The 23,316-nt window shown below is 39.1% G+C and overlaps 1 protein-coding gene across 1 annotated transcript in view; it reads left to right on the top strand.

The window, feature by feature from the left end:
- HTR2C (5-hydroxytryptamine receptor 2C) overlaps positions 1 to 23,316 on the top strand; it is a 195,176-nt gene that overhangs the window by 155,875 nt on the left and 15,985 nt on the right. Inside the window, exon 2 of the mRNA XM_088452639.1 lies at positions 14,090 to 14,290. Coding sequence (XP_088308765.1) covers positions 14,090 to 14,290 — 201 coding nt within the window. The remainder of the gene's footprint in view (positions 1 to 14,089; positions 14,291 to 23,316) is intronic.

The following is a 23,316-nucleotide window of genomic DNA, read 5'->3' as shown; positions in this document are numbered from 1 at the left end:
CTCTGTAAAGCCAGTTTGTGCACGGAGAGATCATTGCCAGCAATGTCAGCTGCCAGTTGGTAGATTGTTTTGTGGGGGCTCAAACAAGCCAATAGCTTCAGCCACAATTGGCAGACCTTGTCGCTGAAGTGCTTGGGTTGTTAAACTGTGCATGACCTATTTAATATATACAACAAAAGGGTGGATGGAAGGGCCCAAGAACAATTCCATCTTGCACCTCTTTTCTTTGCATTATGTGCTGTTTGGGGCATTGCTGCCTGACATTTAATTTTATAGTTTATTAAACTGCTATCCTATCTGCCACTGCAGTGCCACTCTGTGCCATGTTGGAAGCTGAACTGCCACATGTTAGTGCCACCCACTGCTATCGCTTAGCTTAGGCAGCCAGCTAGCTCGATGCAACCTTTTGGCCTAAACTGGATGAAATCAATATTGTGAGGTGGTCAAAATTGACTGGAAATGACTGAAAATAAATGTTATTGAGGTTAATATTACTGTAGGAACAAAAGCAGGCCCAAATTATGTGATTTCATCTGTTTTTATGATCTTTTAGAAAACATGAAGATCCAAAAGCAAAACACACAAGGGTGGTTTTGTAAAACCAAATCCAGATCCAAAACTTTGAAGGAGATAAAGATCCAAAACACAGGGGTCAGCGCACATTCCATTTAGTTACAATGCCTGAGAAACTTTAGGGTTAAGTATGGAAAAGTCTGGCAAGGTTACTTTTGCAGTGTGCGCAAATACAGCAAGTTGCAGTCCTAGGGCCAGAAGTAATTTAAATAGTACTTTGCCTCAAGACTGGACCCTCAGGTCATCATTAATAACAAGGGACCTGTAACGTTGGTGTACTTGAGAGAATGTGGAGTTTAACTTCAATAGCCATTTATAAATGACCATTTTGAGATTCGGTATATCTACAACAGATGTTTATAAATGGCCCAATAATAAGAGTCAAAGATAAATATTCCAAAAGAGAACATCCAAAAACTACAAAGCTAGAGCTAAGAGGTGAGAATACCAGAGTCTACAAAGTTGAAAACAAATGCCACTCTGAAGCAAAGTTGATTTTATCTAGTGTATAAAAGCTAAATAAATGTATTGTTTTTGGTGTGTGACTTGACTGCAAGATAAGTGATTCTGCAGCTTGCAAACATGGAAAGAAATGGGGAAAATAGCTTGACAAATCTCATTTTGATAGAAAGGAACACTGTGCATGAAGCCTAGTTGATTGAAAAGCATGAAATATCCAGCATACATGAAAAATAAATAACAACAATTTAACGAGTGTGTGAACCAAAGACTTGAATTTGTTGACCTTGTGTGTTATTTTGCAAGACTGGAGATTACCACAGTTCAGGATCTTTCAAAATATCACATTTTCATTGTTGTCTTATAGAACGTAGCAGGGTTTTTGAGTGCACACCAATTTACTATTCCAGATCCCAATTAAATTATCTAATTCTCCTACTGCAGTTTCAGTTCTATATAAGATTTTTGTTTTTAACTGATAAATGAAATCGTTAAAATACTTATTGCCCAAACCTTTTGCTGTACTCATATTTTTAATATATAAAAAAAGTTTTATAATCTGTCAAATATTGTTATTCAATCATTTCATTAGAATGTACCAAAATAACAAAAATTGATCTCATAATTGAAGTAAGGTACATAGTTAAATATATATCGATCATGGTTACAGAATCTAGATCTTCTTTCAAGGGACAGGACAAATGCATTAATTTGAGATACAGTTCATGTCAGAAGTCATGGCAAAAAGAGCACATTTTAAGAACAAAATGCTAGTGATTTTATCAATCCCGAAAAGAAGACGCCATTTCAAAATGCCCTTTAGATTTTGGTTATTGATGACACTTAGATGTCCTCTCATCTATTCTTTTCTGTAAAATGATCTTTAAAAATCTAATTTTGCTTCAGCCATTTTATGGTTTAAATACCATTTAAACTGGCATCAGTGTTTCAGTTCTGCAGCTTTAGTGGTTTCTTGTTTTCTCAGAGAAATATACAGAGACTAACAGTAGTAGTGTATGTCTGCAAACTAAGTTATATATCTCATTAAAGCTATTTATGAAGTGCACACATATTACACAGCGCTTTACAGTGAATCATTTTTCATTCCCACACTGGGCAGCTACACAGGGCCCTATGATTTAATGGGCCTTCAATCAGGAACGGACTGGGGGCATTTATATGGAGTGTGCGGCCGCTTAGAGGCAGGCAGAGAAATATGCTCCCCAGCCACTCTATGTGAATTACACACAATTAGAGTTGCTAGCTAGCATTCCCTATCTGACTCCCACTCTGCAGCCACAAAGCCACTTTAAGAGGCGGCACGTCCCCCCGCCACCCCATCCCCCCTCAGGAGGTCCCCCATACTTTAATCAAAGTTGCAATGAAGAACACGAACTGCACTGCGAGCTGGAGAAGAGAAGAGGGAGGTAAAGTCTGTAATCCTCGCTTTAAACATTGATTTTGTTGAAAGCACAAATTAATCTATAAGTTTACTTTTATTGACCGTTTACATGTTTATTCCCTTGAATGGGCGGGTAGATGACCTAGTGCATTGCTTTAGCCAGGGCCTGCAATTTTGTTAAGATGGCCCTGGTCATTCCCATCAGCCCGTGCCCCAGTGGAGTTTGCAATCTATATTCCCTAGCACATGGCCACATATACTGTACACACCAGGGTTCATTATTGTCAGAAGGCAAGAAACCTATCAGTATGTTTTTGAGTGTTGGAGGAAACCAGAGTACGCAGAGGAAACCCACCCAAACACGTACAACAGAGAACATACAAAGTCTTTGCAAAAAGGACCTTGGTCGAGAATTGAATTCATGACCTCACATCTGTGAAGTAGTGATGCTAACCACTTTGTCGCTATGCTGCCAGGGCATACTGCTGATTAGGGAATAGAGGGAGTGTGGAAATTCAGACTACTGCCTTTTTTAAAATAATTTCATATATACTGTATAAGCTGAAATCAGCTCATGTGTAGATAAGAAGCAACTTAAAAATTTGCTTACTTTTCCATCAGTTAATTACAATGAATTCCATATGATTTAATTCAATTATCATTCTGGGGTATTATTGTTCAATAATTAAATAATACTTATATTTCTCCTACCGAACCCTATAAATATAAATACATAACACTATTGTAGTCAGAATAATCTTTTCATTGCCTTAAACACTTCGCAGTCCACTATTATTGAATTTTCACCCACGTTCCAATAGTGGACTGGATCTAACAAATAGACCACCTATCACTTCAAAAGGGGTTAAGAGGTGATAGGTGGTCTATTTGTTAGATCCAGTCCACTATTGGAACGTGGGTGAAAATTCACTTATAGTGGACCGCTGCTCAATATATATATTGGATATTATGTAAGCAAATTCTTCTAATTTTGTAGTATTTTATGCATTTTAATAAAACAATTTTATATCTATTAATGCTGGCCTTCGGCCTGATTTTTTTGGTGTTGTTCTTTGGTATGAGGGTGTCTATTTAAGGCCCCAAGGAGTAATATTGACAAGCTCAATAAATATTTAAAAGACTAATACGTCATTATCTGGAGCAAAGAGAAAGCCCCATAAGAAAATATTTATTCAAGATAAAAGCTGGAACCATAAAGCCTCTGAAGGAATGGTCCTTTATAAAGAAATCATGTGATATTTCATGTTTATCATGTTTATGTGATATCGATTTTTCTAAAGTGTCTTTCTGATTAGTGCCCATCAGTATATTTATTCTAGTGATATGTATGTATATATATATATATATATATACATACAGTATATATATATATATATATATACAGTATATATATATATATATACAGTATATATAATATATGTAATATATATGTACAGTATATATATACAGTATTTATAATATATGTAATATATATATATATATATTTTTAATACCTTTTTATTGAGTTTTTATTAGATGAATTACAGTAAGATAGGAAAGTGAACCTTCACCACATATGGTAGAAGGTAAAATGGGAAGAAGAAATCTCAAAATAATCAACAATAAATTGAACATCGCTCCTTCTGACTTCTGTCCCAGAATTTACAATACAATACAAAGAAAAATAAAAAAAAATTACATTAAGCAATATTTTTTCTTTTTTGTTTCCTGTTGAAATATTGTAATAGGATATTGAAATGAAGACAATATATCAATATTATCTAACAGAACAAATATCCAAAAATTATTGGAAAAAGTTAACACAAATAAAAAGAGAAGACAATACAGGGGAGGGAAAAACATAAATGGAAGGAACAGACAAAGGGGGAGAAGAAGGAAGGAATATTGGCAAAAAATAAACATCTAGCTAGTCTTAGATTAGAGTAAAAAATATAATATATACAATTAGAATTAGAAAAAAATATATAATGATCCAATAAGATATAAGGAACAGGGGAAAAATGAGAACTTAATCATTCATGCCATAGATGAAATACGCTTAAGGAGATACCAGTTAATATTCTCAAATAGCTTAATGATATGAGCCTGAGATGCTTCCTCTAGGGTATTAATAAAAGGTTCCCATTTTTGATAGAACTTATCCACTCTATTAACATCAGGAATAGTTGAGAAGATTTTTTAGTCCAATGTATAAGAATTACTTTTTTAGCTATAGTTAGAAGAGTAATTATTAAACAAAGTTTAATGGATTTATTTATACAAGCTAATGGGTTGGGTGCTAGATGAAGGAACAACATAGTATTTAGAAATTGTACTACTTTACACCAAATTTTTTTTTCCTACAGCCCCATATGCAATAAAAAATGTGGCATTGGACATTTGACATTTTGGGCATAATCCATGTTCCAAATCTGTCATATGTTTTCATTGTGCTGGGGAAATATAAGCCCTATGAATAGTGCGTATATAAGAGTAGAGTCAAAGTGGGTTAGAAGATCTGGTAATTCTGTTGAGAAAGGAATATCTATTTTCCATTTTTTTAATAGTGAGGTCTAGGAAGTAGTTGAGTTATTATTTGCTAAATGAGTACAAAGCATATTAATTATTTAGGGAAATTTAGAAATCTGCTTTATAAGCAAATGAAATATATTAGAGCTTGTTCCGTCCAGTGGGTTCATGCGGATAGAGGATAGATAATGCCTAGTTTGAAGGAACATAAAGAAATGGTGCCTCGGTAACTGGTATACTTGTTGCAACTTATCAAAAGTTAGGAGTAGCCCACCAGGGTCAAATACTTTAGAAGCGATTGATAAGCCTTTTTCTTTCCATTGAAGGTAAGTACAATTTGTTACGGAGGGAGGGAAAGCTGGGTTTCCCCATAAGGGTACATAAGGGGTATAGAGAGGATTGCCACGAAGTTTCCGATTAACAGAGATCCAGGCATAATATGTGTCTTTAAAAATAATGTTATTTAGTACAGCTAAAGGAATATCAACTAATTTGGTGTGCAATAAAGCACTAGGGGAAAAGGGGGCAAACAATGTCATATCTAAATGATGATCGGTGTAGACACTTGTTTTCAAAAGCCAGTCACTGACCTAATGGAAGAAAATTGATGAGGAGTAAGAGGACAAGTCAGGGAAGCCAAGGCCTCCATTATTTCTGGATGTCTTCATTTTGCTAATAGCTACGCGCGGTCTTTTGCCTTGCCATATGAAACGAGAAAAGCAGGTAGTTATTTATTTAATATCTTTGTTATTGAGACTAATAGGTAACATTTGCATAGAGTAAAACATTTTTGAAATATTATGCTCTTTATTACTGCCAAATGCCCTAATAATGAGAGGCGAAGAGATTTCCAATTATCTAACATATTAGTCATCTTGGTGATAATTGGTGTAAAAGTAGCTAAATACAGTTGAGCTAAATCTGTAGTAATGTGAACAACAAGATATTTAACCGAATTACAGACGATACGAAAAGGTCAAGGTGCCAGTAGAGAGTTACTATATGAGACCGGGGCATTAATAGGGAGAATTTCAGATTTTTTTAAATTGACCTTGTACCCTGATATTAATCCAAAAGAGGATATAATATCTAATACATTTCTGGAGGGATACCACTGCAAGGATTCCATTTACCAGTCCAAGGAACCTCCACCACCTTTCGGGACCCCGTGCAATGCTTACACAGTGGTCAGATGCCAGCAGATCAGCCGCATTTATAGAGCTTTAAAGTCCATGGACTTATAACACAAGAAACCTGTAACCCAGGTATTGGAACAGCCGCACAGCAACAGCATATCTCCACACCGGAGAGGCCATTCAGCAGACTGCAGCTGCCAAAAACCACCCCACATTCGGGACAAGCTGTGCCTACAAACCACACCACTGCACCATACCCCAGTCGGTACAGTCAGCGCCCAGAGTCATATGGAGTTTCCACCTATGGAAGTCTTGTCTGTAAACACAGAAACCAACACATTCATCTATAGGGTTACTCTGGGCTCCCCTCCAATCTCCCACTCGGTGATCACATCAGGAAATACAGGTACCATTAACCACAGCTGATTGTGGACTTATATGTGACCTCCTGAACACCTAAGGGGTTGATACGAGGTCTCTGCACGGGTATCTCATGTATACACTTGACTATTGGTTCTCTTCTACATCGGGACTATAACTGCAAATCAATTGACAATTATATTACATTGGCTTGACATCGAATACCAATCACAATGAATGTTTTGTGGAATCCATTTAATACATTACCTATAGGTTGGAATTGAATTCAGATCAAAGCAAGTTTGTTTTTATTTGTACACCCTCCAGTTATTCATTCATGTGTACTGTACATGCTGTGATTTTTTATTTCTTTCTTATCTTTCATGTTTTTACATGTGGGGATTGTTCTCTCATTTTATTCGTAATAGAATATTTTTATTACCATCTACACTGTTGAATTTATAAATTTGCATATCTATATTAAATATTTTTTTATTGATCAAATACTCCAAGCACTGCCTATTTTTATGTGACGTATAATATCTAATACAGCTGGTAAGGACACATTTGGATTGGAGAAAAAAAGCAACATATCATCTGCAAAGAGCGCAATTTTCAAAAGTGTATTACAGATTAAAATCCCTTCTATCAATGGTGAGGCATGTAATGTTATTGCCAAAGGTTCTATGGCTAGGGCAAATTATAGGCGCGAGAGAGGACAGCCCTGTCTTGTCCCTCGGGATATTGGAAAGGTGTTGAAATATACCCATTGCAGGAAATCTGTGAAAAGGGATTAGTATATAATGTTTTTAAAACATCAATAAATTTCGATGGAAAACCAAAATTCTCGAGTGTTTGAAAAAGATAGGTCCAAATCACCCTTTTGAAAGATTTTTCAGCTTCAAAGGAAACTATTACTCTAGGAGTGGAGCAATTAGAAGTGTGCGTCTGTTGAATAGCAGATAAAACTCTCAGAACATTGGCTACGGAATGTCAGCCCATAATAAAGCCAGTCTGATCTGTATGCAGTTGTGGTAGAATACATTTCAACCTGTCTGCATATATTTTAGTAAAAATCTTATAATCTAAATTGAGCAATGAAATTGGTCGATAGGACCCTGGAAGTGTTAAGTCTCTACCTGGCTTAGGAAGAAGTTTAATGATTGCAGAGTTAAAGTGTAAAGGCATTGTTTTAGTCGTTATAATGTGATTATAAAAAGAAACTAAATATTCACTGATACGGGGAAGAAGAATTTTTGTAAAACTCCGCTGTTAAGCCATCCGGACCAGGTGCTTTAGAGGACTTAAACTGTTGTATTACCCTAGTAACTTCTTCTATTGTAATCGGTTCAAATAGTATGTTAATTGAATCATCTGGTAAATGTGGGAGGGGAGAATAATTCAATACATCAGTAAAGATATCATTAGGAGGAATAATGGTAGGGTCATGAGAATAAAGAGTGGTATATAAATCTTTCATTATGTCAGTGATCTGACCGCTAGATTTAGTCAATGAGCCATCAGCAGTACGCAATGGATGAACTGCCATCGGTGATTGAGTGCCTCGTAGTAAATTTGTCAAGAGTTTGCCGCTCTTATTACCAAATTTGTGAAATTTAAAGTTAATAGAAAAAAGGTATCGTTCACCTCGAACCTTAAGATATTCATCAAAATGAACTTTAGCAGTGAGGCAAACCTGTTTAGCGGAGGGAGTTGCATTAGATTTGAACATCTGAAAGGCATTTGTAAATTTAATTTGAAGATCAAGATATGTATTAGTTGCCTTTTTATTTTCTGCAGAAACGTAGGAAATAATAACTCCTTTGAGAACTGCCTTACCTGCCTGCCAAAAATAATGAAGGATTAGATTCTGGATAAAATTAATTAGTATGCTACCAAAGTTGTTTCTAATTTATTGCAAAATGAAATAGATTTGGATAAGTAAACAGGAAATCACCAATGACGAAAGAGGCCTTTGTTTAAATGAGTAAGTAATGTCATCCAGACCAGCCATGATCAGATAAGGCGATAGGTTCTATATTTGAATCTAGTAATTTCGGAAATTGGGTATGAGACAATAAAACATAATCTATACGTGATAAAGTTTGATGAGCTGAAGATAGACAGGTAAAGTCTTTATCCGTAGCGTGAATAACCCTCCAGAAATCTATAAACTGCAATCTGGTGGCCAGTGTAGGGATTCCCAACTTAGGGAGTGTAGAAGTGCGGGGTATGCTATCAGAGCAATCTAGTGTATATGAGGAAACAAGATTAAAGTCTCCACAAACAATTAGTGGCTCCGAACAATGTATCAGTAACTTGGTCAATAAATGATTGAAAAATTATTTTTTTATAATTATTGGATGCATACACATTACATAGTATAAATTTAGACTTATTAAGAAGTACTTCAGATATAACATAATGGCCTTCAGGATCTACATCAACAGAATTCACTGATATAGATAAAGAACATCTGGCCAGTATAGCAACCCCGCGGGATTTGGAATTATAAGGAGCAGCTGCAACCAAAGACCAGTCATTTGTAACTTATTGGTTTCTGAGGCTGTCAAATGCGTTTCCTGGAGGAACACAAGATCAATATGTTGTTTGGGTAAATATAGAAGCAATTTACATCTTTTGATAGGTGAATTAATTCCCCCTATATTCCATGTACCTAATTTTAAAGCCATTACGTCTTTGAATACATAAAAGAAAGTACATTTACCCAAGACAAGCTAAATTGTAGTATTCTGAGCATAATAGAGAAAAGGGAAGGGAAAAACATGAGGGTAAAAAAGACAAACAAAAAGTGACAAGGGGTTGACACAAATCATCAATACATTGAAGCATTGAAATATATAGCAATTGAAATGAACTAAGGTGAAAATTATACAACTTAATAAGCATAAAAGAGAATTTGTGTGTAAAGAGGCATAATAGAGCCTCATGTTATAACCCGTTATAACTAACAATTTAGGGTGAAAGACAAATCGAGGAAAACTGTGCATATAGTCATAACCATATCAATAATAGGTCTAACATGTTGAGAAGTCTTGCAGTAATGATCGATAATATGAAGTTTTTAGTAACATACAAACAATCTTAATACATTCAACATATAAGTATACTTATATACTTAACCACCATAGAAAAGGGGAACAGGAAGGATAAATGAGTGTCCATGTCATCAGAATCCAACAAAGAAAGTTCCAGTGAAATTGACCAAGTGAAAAAGACAGAAGACGACTGTCAGTAATGAACCAAATGGTAACCGGCAATGAAACACAATTATTATGAATTTGAATTTGGAGAAGCATCTGAAATATCGTGGGAGGAAGCTTCTTTCTCTTCATGTATGAAAGCTTCAGCGTCAGCTGGGTTAGTAAAGTCCTTAAAGGAGGTCCCATCAAAGATTCTGAGTTTAGCCAGATATTGAGCTAAAATTTAAGTTTATCTGCAATTAATTGAGAACAGATTTGTGAGAATGCTTTGTGGGCTCTGGATAGTTCAACAGAATAATCCTGAGAAATGTATAGTTTTGATCCTTCACATTACAACGACATTATACGTCTAGAAGCTGCCCAGAATGCTTGCTTGTGTAAATAGTTGAGGCAACTGGAGAGGACAACTCTAGGACGGGCAGTTTGTGTGCGAGGAAATTGACCAATTCTATGAACTCTTTCTATTACAAGATCTCGACATTCTGTTTCAATTTCAAGCAATGAAGGCAAAGTGTTACGAACAAAATGGGCCAGAGAAGGACCTTTGATCGTTTCTGGAAGTCCAACCAATCTAACGTTGTTCCTCCGGGATCGATTCTCGAGGTCATTGAGTTTGTTCCATAAGTGGTAGTTGTCCTGTTCTAACTTTGAACAGTGTGCTTTAGTTGGGAAACACCTTGGAAAACTTCACCTACTCTCTCTTCGTTATCCAAAACTCTATGAGTAAGACGTTGTAACTTAGAAGTGATATCAGATACGGCTTGAGATAGAAGAGGGGCCATAGTTGATTTGATGGCTTTCACAACATCATTGTAGGTAACATACGAGCAATGCGGAGCTACTACTTTTTTAGCAGCAGGAGTTGAAGCTTCTGTATCTTTATCTGGAGCCATGTTGGAATCGGCCCTGCGCTTCTCCTGTAATTGTGATTGTGGCTTCAGTGTGGTAGAGGAGAAGTATTTCTCCATATAAAAATCGGTGAAAGTAGTAAATGTGATACAATATAATGACGACCTAGGTTGTGTAATACCCCAAGGAATAAAAGGTTGTATGTGAGGGTTAGCAGTGAGGCTCCATACAAAACTCCAATCTACATCTAGACAGTGTCCATAGACTCTATGGTGAAGTTCAATACCATGTGGTGAGAAAAAAAAAGGTAATGGAAGTGGTGGTTATTCCAGATCTTAAATACGGTTAATGATACTACATGACGTTTTATGACCTGTCCCGCAGAGTCAAAAACCAAAAATAGTACAAGGAAATCTCCACAAATAACAGCTGCAATATAAAAAATTCTCAATCCACTGGTGTGAGGGGGATAGTAGAAGCAACCTATCAATACCTATGGCAGCAGCTAATTGCATGAGGAAATAAATTCTTCAGGATGGTTTATCAAAATGAGGAGATCTTGCTTCCAGATTTTTAAGTAGTACATGTGGAAAGCAATATTCTTTACCAGATGTCTGAGGTCACAGTGATAAAAGATGGTGTAGGTCTTTGTTCTGAAAGACAAATAATGTCTGTTGATAGAGCTAATCCAGCGAAGACAGATTATTTATTATCAATAGGTAAACAGAACATATAGAGTTCTGCGTGCTGATAAGTTGCTGAGGGCACTTTAAAATAATGTGCCTCTCCTGACTGTACTGTGCCAGGAATGACAAAGAACAGACTTCTCTGTGTCTGTTATTGCCCCTCAAATAGCCAATAAGTACTTGGGATATCTGCAGTGGCTGTCTGGTACCAGCCCAGCCGATGAATAATGTATGACCCTTGTTATAGATAAGGCACGCTGCGATTGTCTGGACCGGAAGTGCCAGGGGTGCGCAGTAATCGAGGCCGCGGCTTCAGCTCGGGTACAAGGCCCAGACGTAAAGTCAAAACTGAGCCATCCAGGATGTCCGCATCCAGTCCTGCATGGTACCGGGGATGAAAATCGCCTAGCGATAGAGGGTATAAAAGGGTGCTGTCAAAGATATTTTTTGGCCAGAAGCAAGAGCTCAGGATTTAGCGTCTTGCTCCGTCAGCCGCTAAGCTAACTATATATTTTATTGAGTTATACTAGGTAATAGGGTACAACCAGTGTATAGAACATATAGTTAAGCTATATGTGTAGCATGTGTAGTTGCAAAGAAGTGGTGTGTGACACTAATAATTAATATCACCCCCTCCCTCCAGTAACAGTTCTTACTTGTCTACTACCACTGGCCATTGTATAGCAGCGCAGCTGCAGTGGCAAATCATGGACCTAATTGCTGGACTTCATTCCCTAAACAGCATTTGGAGGTTTCTGGTAATTTTATAACCAGAGAACAGTGGAGATCATATGACATATGATCAGTGAGCCACTGATCACCTATGACATACCATCTTCTTTGGTTCTCAATGGTCACCCTTCTTCATACCTCTCTCTGTGACCTCTGTCAAAACCAACTTACAGCATATACAGTACCATGAAGTATGGGAAGATCTGCTTTACTTCTTAACTATGGATCTCAGTTCATTACAAGAAAATATTTTCCTTTATATGTTAAAAGGAAATGAAAAAACAAAAAGTACAATATTCAATGTTACAGCCAAACAGAAAATGAACACATGACCAAAATGTAATTATTGTATTAAAATTTGAACTAGCACTGACCATTAAGCTGTTCCAGAACAATATTTTTCTCTCCATGCACTGTCCAGTAAATACTGAATCCTGTCTCTGACCGATGATTGTATGTACTGTAATTAAGCTTTCTCACCCACTTACCCTTCATTTTACTAAAATGAATCAGAATGACGGGCTTGGCACAAATCATTGTATGCAGATTTCTATCAGAACTAAAGGATTACGAATTTGGCTTCTTATTTTCATAAAAGAGCTTGCTTCCTAAGCTATGAAACCTGCCCCCTACAGCACTCGCTGGGCCAGCATGGCATTACAATATGTCACTGGCCCAGTATCAATCGAAAGGATTTAACGATTAAACTGTGTACTGTAATTTAAAATATTATAATTTCCATTTTATAAAAAAGGAAATGCTAAGCTGTAGCTATTTGATGAATTATTCACTACTTTTCAACCTACATCTCCATAGATTTCTGGCTGATCTATCGTAAAATTCTGATATTTTTAACATTGCAAAGTAGGGATTGATAACAATAAAGAAATATATACTGTAAATATATATCATACTTAGGTATATTTGGCCAGGTCGGTGCAATAGGTCGGGTGGGGGCGGTTCAGGCAGGCGGAGCGGGGGTCGTGCCGACGCGATCGCGGCCCCGCCACTGCTTTATAATGACGATATTACCAGCATTATAAAGCAGGGGGCGGTGCTACGATAACGCAATTCAGTGCAAATTGCGTCATCTCACCCCCGGACCACCCACTTTCGCAGCAATCGTGGGGTGCCGGCTGCCATTCCGGGGCACTTGCCTACTCTTGTGGGGAGCCGGGAGCAGTACCCGATTTCCGGGAGGCTCCCGGCATTCCTGGGAGAGTAGGCAAGTATGATATAGATCTATATATATATATATATTTATATATAGTTATATCTAAAGTGCATACATTGTAGGGAACGTTTTACAGGTTGGGTACAAGATGTCGGCGCTCGGGATCCTGCCAGTCAGAATCCCGGCGCTGGCATCCCGACCAGGTTGCAGTGCCGACATGGAAAGGTGAGTATCCTAACCTAACTCCTAACCCTCCCTCCCGAGTACCTAACTATAACCTCCCTAAACCTAACCTCCCCCTGCCCGAAGCCTACAGCTAACCCTCCCCCTTTAGTGCCTAACCCTAACACTTCCTCTAGTCCCTAACCCCTAACTTTAACCCCCCCTAAGCCCGCTACTTCCCTTTGGGATTCTGACAGGTGTGGGGATTTTGGCAACCGGTATTCTACGTGCCGGCACCCCGCACCTCGGGATACTAAATGTATCCCATGTTTTACAGGGAATACTTATTCAATTACATCAGTTCCCTGCCCCGGTGGAGCTTACAGCCTGTATTTCCTACACACAAGGGTTCTTGTTTTTTTCACTAGAAGCCATTTAAACTACCAGTCTGTTTTTGGTGTGGGAGTAAACCCATGCAAACACATGGAGAACATACAAACTCCATACTAATAGATCCCTCCATACTAATAGATCATTTGGTTATGAATTCAACACATGACCTTAGTGGTGTGAGGCAGTAATGCTAACCACTATGCCACAGTCCTGCCGCCCAAATGTATGTATCAATATTTCATAATAAAGCTGACAAATTCTGACAATAAATAAAAGCTAAAATAAATATAGATTCCATGGCAGGCTGGAAATTGCCATAAATAGGTGTGGTTCACAATAAACATTATGCTTGGTTATGACTTTTGATTCAATTTGCAGACTATAACTTTCTCTTTTATTTCTCATTGCAGATTATGCCTGGCCTTTGCCCCAGAAGCTGTGTCCTGTGTGGATCTCATTGGATGTATTGTTTTCTACAGCATCTATCATGCATCTCTGCGCAATCTCTCTCGATCGGTATGTAGCAATACGTAACCCCATAGAGCACAGCCGCTTCAATTCCCGTACTAAAGCTATGATGAAGATTGCTGCTGTATGGACTATATCAATGGGTAAGCAGTGCAGTCTTTGTTCTCAGCCTCAAGGAACTTATAAACACATTTATATGTACTGTATCATTAGGTGTTCTCAGACCAATCTTCAGGTGGTAACACACATAAATGCACTCTATTCTCAAAATTGTTCTTTGCAGCTTCACAAAAACGAAATTAGTCACACTTGCCGACCTTTGGACTGCCCCCCCACCAGAACGGAGCAGCCAGGTTGTCACAGCGAGGCAGGTGTGGACGGTGCTGGGGGTGTGCCAATACGATTGCATTATGGTGACCCTGCCCCCCTCTGGACAATGCCGCAATTGTTGGCATTGTGAAGCAGGGGGATTACAATAACGCGATTCAATGCGAATCATGTCATTAGGAAGTGACATGTTGCTGTCCACTCTTCCAGACGGCCCAAGAGTGCCACCCCATTTTTGGGAGCCTTCCAGCCATTTTGGGAGACTAACTAAGTGTGAAATGAGTTTGTGGTGGAGTTCACTAAAATGTTCAAATATATGCATTTCATTTTACCATGATGTAGTGATCCTCCAACCCAATGGATCTCTTAGAAGGTTCCAACAATTCATCACTGCTCTACCAAAGGCCACTGTACACTATCTACTATGTACGGTAGATGGAGACTGGGATTATGGGGCAGCTGCAACTGTGTTAGCGTCTTTGGCTTTCCCTGGTGTACAAGCGTGCATCTGACTGTGCAAGGGCTGTGCTGTCCATTTTCAGAAGGTTCAGTCACAACCATCGAAGCACTTTCGGGACTTGCACCAGCCCAGTGCTAAAGGAAGGATCTCCGTTAGAGTATGGCCTCCAATGTTCACAATAAAGCATCTGAGTTCGCACCCACTCCTGCGACACTCCCATAACACACCCTTCAGAAGTAAAAACATTTTTCTTGTACTACTTCAGTATCGATAAAAGATTATTGAGCCAGGTGCTTTTGATTATTGATCGTCAAGAAATACCTCTCTCCCCTGCCTTTAGGAGTATCATGGCTATTCTCACATGGTGTGTTTCACTCACTCATGTGTGTCCCATCTATTAATTAGGCAATTTTCTAAGGTTTTTCAAGATAGTTTGATGATAAAAATCAGATGACTCTTCTGTTATATACAGCAACAGACTCTTCTGTTATATACAGCAACTGGGTCTTCTGCTATATACAGCAACAGAGTCTTCTGTTATATACAGCAACAGGGCCTTCTGCTATATACAGCAACAACCTTCTGTTATATGCAGCAACAGGGTCTTCTGCTATATACAGCAACAGGGCCTTCTGCTATATACAGCAACAGAGTATTCTGTCATATACAGCAACAGAGTCTTCTGTTATATACAGCAACAGTCTTATGTTATATACAGCAGCAGTCTTCTGTTATATACAGCAACAGGGCCTTCTGTTATATAAAGCAACAGTCTTCTGTTATATACAGCAATAGCCTTCTGTTATATGCAGCAACAGGGTCTTCTGCTATATACAGCAACAGAGTCTTCTGTTATATACAGCAACAGGGCCTTCTGCTATATACAGCAACAGAGTATTCTGTTATATACAGCAACAGACTCTTCTGTTATATATAGCAACAGACTCTTCTGTTATATACAGCAACAGGGTCTTCTGCTATATACAGCAACAGATTCTTCTGTTATATATAGCAATAGGACCTTCTGCTATATACAGCAACAGCCTTCTGTTATATGCAGCAACAGGGTCTTCTGCTATATGCAGCAACAGAGTCTTCTATTATATACAGCAACAGGGCCTTCTGCTATATACAGCAACAGGGCCTTCTGTTATATAAAGCAACAGTCTTCTGTTATATACAGCAACAGGGTCTTCTGTTATATGCAGCAACATGCTCTTCTGTTATATACAGCAACAGAGTCTTCTGTTATATATAGCAACAGTCTTCTGCTATATATAGCAACAGAGTATTCTGTTATATACAGCAACAGAGTCTTCTGTTATATACAGCAACAGAGTCTTCTGCTATATACAACAGAGTCTTCTGTTATATACAGTACAGCAACATAGTATTCTGTTATATACAGCAACAGAGTCTTCTGTTATATACAGTAAAGCAACATAGTATTCTGTTATATACAGCAACATAGTAATCTGTTATATACAGCAATAGTGTCTTCTGTTATATACAGCAACAGCATCTTGTTATATACAGAAACAGAGTATTCTGTTATATACAGCAACAGAGACTTCTGCTACATACAGTAACAGAGTCTACTGTTATATACAGAAATAGATTTGTCTGCTACATACAGCAGGTCTTATATTCAACTGCAGGTGGAAATTTGCATTGATTTCCGAATGGGAACACAGAAAGCGTCTGCTTTTTTGTGCAAATCTATATAAGGTCCAATGAGTCCACTAAGATAATGAGACAAAGTTATCCAGGACAGTCAGGGTAGCCACAGATTGCTTACTGTAGGTTGGGGTTCCCAGAATTAATTAGAAGCAAAACATGTTTTCTGCTTTTCAAATGCAGAGCAAATAATATGCTAAAGGAGGAAAGACAGGAGAGTGGCTGTATATTGAGGTTGTTACAGTCTGGGGTGAACTTCACAAGTTCCTCTAAAAATAATTATTTTGAGACCACACTATAAATACTGTTTAAATTAGGGCCCATAAATCCATATCTGTGAACAACCCTCCATCATTGAAAGACTGCTGTCCTCAGTATTGTTGCTGAATAAATTATGTCTGATTCCCATTCTGCCTAAAGCTGGGACACACTATACCAACTTTCATCCAACTAGTTGATGGGTTGGAATGAAAATCTGGTAACGTATGGGAGTAACTGATGATCAGCAATTTGCTCCTAAATGCCAGAAAACAGATGAAAATGGTCGTCAGACAAGTTTGTTAAATATTTGATCTAAACAATTTGTCAAACAACAGTTTTTGTCCATTTTCCGGTGTTTGGGAGCAAATTACTGATTGTCATTTGCTTGCATCCCTTACCAGATTTTCATTCCAACCAATCAACTAGTTGGCTGGTTGGACAGATAATCTTTAGATGTGTGGCCAGCTTTATGGTAGTGGCTATTTTCTAGGAGGAATTGCAGGCCGGATTATGAGTCAGACGTAACGTCAATGTTCATGTAAATTGCCATTATTTTCTGCAACTGCACATGTATCAAAATCCTGAAAAAGTTGCGCAGCGCATGACCATCGGTGGTTTAAGAGAGGAGGGGGCCTACTCCATGCCGCCCCCTCCTCTCTGTTGCGCAGTAGATGCTGGCATTGTGCCAGAGTCTATTGTGCACATGCTGGTCCCCGGTAACATGGCGCCCGCGCCATGGTCCTGGAGACACCTCTACTGCGTATGTGCAAATCTCTGGGGCAGCCATGCCATTTTCCCTTTGATTTGCACAGCTACTGCAGCGCCAAAGCAGTACTCCAGAGAGGTAAGTATTAATAATGGGTGCAGGGTGTGTGGTGTGGGCCCCCAGGGGCCCGTGTGCAACGCACACCTTACACCCACTATAGATACGCCAATGCCCTGAGAGATTCTGCACCTACTGTAGCATGGGGGGGGTTGGTGCGTCCGATGGTTGCAACCGCAGCCACTCAAAGTTGGTGTCACAGACCTTGAGCATTCACACTCACAATTGCTCACCATGCCACTAAAGCGTTCGCAAGAACATGTGACTCAGAATCAGCCCCACTAATGTCTGGGAGCCAGTAAAGCATCAACATGATCGCCCTAATACCCAATAGATGTCTTTGGAATATACGTACTTTAGTGTTCATGTGAGCCCTAAGCATCTAAATGAAGCAGAAGCTGTTTTGTCTTCATTACCACGTACTACCGTTATCATGTAATAGAATATGCCTTCAGCACAATTATGTCCATTTGTTAACAAAACATATTTTATTCACATTCTAAACTGCCTTTTCCATAACAATTATACACAAGTTGCCAGACACCAGAGATTATATCAATGGCTATATATTGAAAAGCCCCAGGCTTTGTGTATGTAAGCATGTTTAATAAAACAATGTGTAGGAGAATCAGCTTGTAATTGTGCCACAAAAAATAAACCCTTTGTGTTTTACTGATTTTATAATATGATTTTAATGCTCACAATAGACTGTAGCTACAAATGTCCCCACCTAATAAAATGAATATAAATTGGCAATATATGTGATATAGCCTATTTCATACTTGCCAGATACTCTTCACTAAAATGCAATAGCAGATGTGCAATATCATCAGCCCCTATATGTTAATAGTCATTGCAGAGAAATATTTCATGTACAAAAAAATAATACTTTAAAAACATTGTTCAAAAAATATGTTATCAGCTCACAGAACTGAAACATAATTATGGGCTCTATTTACTACAATCCGCATTGGTAATGCAGATTGTAGTGTGATATTACCGAGTGAATTCGCATTGCGAATTCAGGCAATATCACAGGGATTTACTACAAATCCCTTTCAGGGACAGAGCTTGCGATAAAGCTCTGTCCCTGCTAATCCCCTTCAGAGCCTTATCACGGTATTTTCGCCAAAAATACCGTGATTAAGTGCCTGCGCATGTGCCGACCACACAGCTGATTACAATGACCGACTCCCGGCTCTGCTCTCCCCGTTAGAGCAGGGCAGGAGTCCGGTAACCGGGGGAGACCCTGGATAACGCCACCTCCAGGTGGCGTTATTATCACAGGGCATTCCCCGGTATTTTTTTCACATTTATTTTTAGTAACTATGGTCAGATCACATTTCCCATTACAGTTATGGAAAATGCGATCTGCTTTACTAAAAATAAGTGATACTTAGGGGCTGGAGTAGAATTTTACGAATTCCACTCCAATTGCCCTGTAATAACTATAGGTGATACTAAAATAATGTGAAAAGGGTGTGAAAACACCCTTTTTCACATTATTTTAGTAAAATAATGTTGATAAATAGAGGCATAAGTCTTATTTATAAAACACCAACACATTCTACAGCACTTTACAGTGTGTCTATCTTTGTCTCAGATGTAACTTGGAACAAGGATAGTAAGGACCCTGTATGCAAGGGAATTAGTACTGATACATAAAGTATGAGTATTAAGCAATGGCCCAGCTACATAATAACAATCAGGTGCACAAGATCATTACACACAGTACTAATGCTGGGCATACGCTATACAATTATCTGTCAGATATCTGTCCAATCTGGCTGGTTGGAATGAAAACCTGGTAATGTATGGGAGCAAATGACAATCGATTATATGGTTTTGAACACTGGAAAATGGACAAAAATGATTGTTCAAATTGGTTAAATTTGTTTTATTTAACCAATTTGACTGAACGTCCTTTATTGTCTGTTTTCCAGTGTTAGTGAACAAATGTTCGATTGCCATTTGCTCCCATACACTACCAGGTTTTCATTCCAACCAGCCAAATTGGACAGATATCTGACAGATAATTGTATAGTGTATGCCCAGCATTAGGGGTACAGAATGAACAAGCCACACAGCTAGTCTCCATCTGGACAAGAACTACAGTGTTATAGGCATGACCAGTGTTATTGCTACTGCTAGGCATACCTAAGCAATTGCTTAAGAAAAAAGGGTTTGTGAGATACCTAATACTGCTTTTATACCTAAATTCCGGATCAGACCCGGAATTTACTCGGCGCCAACCCAGGAAATTCACGAGTATTAATCGATTAATGAGAGACGCAACTTTATTGTCCTCATGGCACCTCCTCTATATGTGCCGGCCACTGACATGAACTCTCACTCCTAGGAAAAATGGCGCTGATTATAGTGTCCTCCATTTACAAATAATCTTTCTCAGTGTAGAATGATACACTTCAAATTATTCGAAAGTTGTCTTTTCACACTTTCCAGACTGGTGAGCTATAACAATTGCTCCTCTAAGATCATTGCAGATGTATTTTCATATGTAGTGCTTTAGACAGAAACAACATAATGTCATGACTTATAGCGGTGATTCCCAACCTCGGTCCTCAAGGCACACTAACAGTCCTGGTTTTAGTGATATCCATGGTTGAGCACAGATGGTTAAATCAATATTACTGAGGTACTAATTAAGTCACCTGTGCTCAAGTATGGTTATCCTTAAATCCTGGACTGTTAGTGTGCCTTTAGGACCCTGGTTGGGAACCCCTGCCTTATAGTATGGGTTGTAGTATTTCCTGATGATCAAATACTAAAGAGTACTTGATTAGCAGTGCCTGGCTCAAATACTCCTTATCGATGTCTATTCACTTGTTTCTATGTGAATTGTAAGTAAAATGTATCAAGGCTCCAGAGGCTTCCAGATTACACCACGCACCAAGCAGTGATGCACCATTTATTTTATTCAGAAAATAAAGAAGTTGAACAAACACACAAGGCAGAAGCCATGCTTTTTGTATATCTAATAGAATGTATTCTATTAAATGTGACGCAAATTCTGGCTTTTTTGTTTTAACAGAAATGATCAATTTGATATTAAAATACACCTGCAATGTATTGTAAAGGGATGGGTACGGGATGCCGGTGCTCAGGATCTAGGCACTCAGAATCCTGACCCCGGGATCCCGACTAAGGCCCGTATTCAAATGTCCTGGACTTTTCGCCTGCTGGACTTTCCACCTACATCGCGTGTTTTTGGAGAAAACACTTTCCGTGCGCGACCACTTTTCGCCCTATTCAATCCCAAAGGACGCAAAAACGTGTCCCGGCAAAACTAAAACAGGCGAAAAGTGCTGTCAGATTTTGGGAAATCAGCCTGACACCCCCCAAAATATGCACTGACATTGGGGATCACTATAGATACCCCCGAATAGCCCTACTGAAGGTATTTGGGGTGCTTAAATGCTCTCAATAGCTGCTATTTAGCATCTTTGAACAAGTGGTGAAGAAAAGCATTTAGCAGGTTTTTTTGCTAAAAATAACTAGTCCCAGCAAATTTGGGGTACATGAAAATGGGTGCAAGCATGGTTAAAAATTGCTAAGGTGGTGTATTAAAAAACATAGAAAACGCACCTTCAGCAATCACCTGCAATAAAAAAAAACACCTGGGGCATACTTGGGGGACCCCCTGGAGTCTATTTCACTAGTTTTTAACTTTGTCCCCCAACTTTGGTTGTTTTTGCCCCAAAACGAAAGTACTTTTTGGGGTGTTCTTAGTATTTTTTTTTTTAAGCAGTTAATAGTACCTTTGGGGGACTGTCCAAATGGTGCTGGGGAGTTTTCAGAATTGTGTACCCCAAAACCGCAATTCAACCCCTATACATAGGCGAATCTTTACGCTGTTTACAAGGCGCAGACTTTTCGCACTGGCAAAAATAAGTTCTCGCCTGGCTAAATGGCGTCACCGGCGAAACTTTTTCACCGAAAATGGCTTTTTGCTGGCAATTGAATACGTGCCTAAGTTAGAATGCTGACATCTACTGGTAACTACCCTAAACCTAACCCTACTACTAAACCTAACCCTCAACCCCCTGCAGCCTAAACCTAACCCTCATCACCAGCAGCCTAACCCTAACCCTCTCCCTAGTGCCAAACCCTAACTCAGAGGTTCCCAAACTCTGTTCTCAAGGTACCCTAACAGTCCAGGTTTTAAAGATTCCAATGCTTGACCTCAGGTGAACTAATTAGTACCTCAGTGAATTTGATTTATCAGTCAATTTGAATTAACCAACTGTGCTCAACCATGGATATCTCTAAAACCCAGACTGTTGGGGTGCCTTGAGGACCGTGTTTGGGAAACTCTCCCTAACCCCAATAATTACCGTCGGGATGTCAGCAATCGGGATGCTGGCACCGGGATTCTTACTTATTTCGTGATTCTGGCGCTGGCATTCTAAGTGCCAGCATCCCGAGCATTGGGATCATAATAACTACATCCCATTGTAGATGATTTTGGGCTCTATTTATTAACATTATTTTTACTAAAATAAAGTGAAAAAGGGTATTTTCACACCCTTTTCACATTATTTTAGTTTCACCTGTAGTTACTATAGGGCAATTGGAGTAGAATTAGTAAAATTCTACTCCAACCCCCAGTATCACTTATTTTTAGTAAAGCAGATCGCATTTCCCATAACTGTAATGGGAAATGTGATCCGGCCACAGTTACTAAAAATAAATTGTAAAAAAATACCAGGGGAAGCCCTGTGATAATAACGCCACCTGGAGGTGGCGTTATCCAGGGTCTCCCCCAGTTACCGGGCTCCCACTCTGCTCTAACGGGGAGAGCAGAGGCGGGAGCTGGTACCAGTAATCAGCTGTGTTGTCTAAGCAGACCGCAAGCTGATTACTGAAAAAAAAAGAAAAAAAAAATTAAATCTTTTTTTTTTACTTACCTGAATCCGGGGACCGGTGATCGGGCCTCCGGTGATGGCTCCTCTCCGGTCAGCTGGTCTCCCATAGTACACTGGGGCCCGGTCATCAGGTGATCGGGCCCCAGTGCAGTATGGGAGATCACCTGATCGGGAAGCCGGGAGAAGATCACCGGAGGCCAGGAGGTGCAGGTAAGTGTAATGAAGGGAGGGGGTGTCGCGGGGGGGAGGGGGGGTCGCGGGGGTTCGCGATCACAGGGGCGGGGCTTAGCGCCGGGGGCGGAGCTTAGCGTCGGTGGGGGGGGTAGTAGCGGTGGTCGGTCGGCGCATGCGCGGGCTCTTAGTCGCAGTATTTTTTCTGAAAATACCGCAACTAGAGTGCGGATGGGATCCGCAGGGACAGAGCTTTATCGCAAGCTCTGTCCCTGCAAGGGATTTATAGTAAATCCCTGTGATATTGCCTGAATTCGCAATGCGAATTCACTCGGTAATATCACACTACAATCCGCATTTAATATGCGGATTGTAGTAAATAGAGCCCTTAGTATTTTCCAAGCTTACTGAAATATTTACAATGTACCATTTGGTATTAATAAATGATTTCATATGCATATAGATTGTATAGTCATTTATCAGAGAGTCATCGTATAATCACTTGCCCACTAGTATTCAGTTTAGTGGCTAAGTATTAATTATTCTTTCGCAAAGATGTATTAT

Source organism: Taudactylus pleione, unplaced genomic scaffold (genome assembly GCF_031769625.1).
Source record: "Taudactylus pleione unplaced genomic scaffold, aTauple2 ptg000039l, whole genome shotgun sequence".
NCBI classification, from domain to species: domain Eukaryota; kingdom Metazoa; phylum Chordata; class Amphibia; order Anura; family Myobatrachidae; genus Taudactylus; species Taudactylus pleione.
The sequence above is the reverse complement of the archived record's forward strand: the minus strand, read 5'-3'. Positions and strand labels throughout refer to the sequence as shown.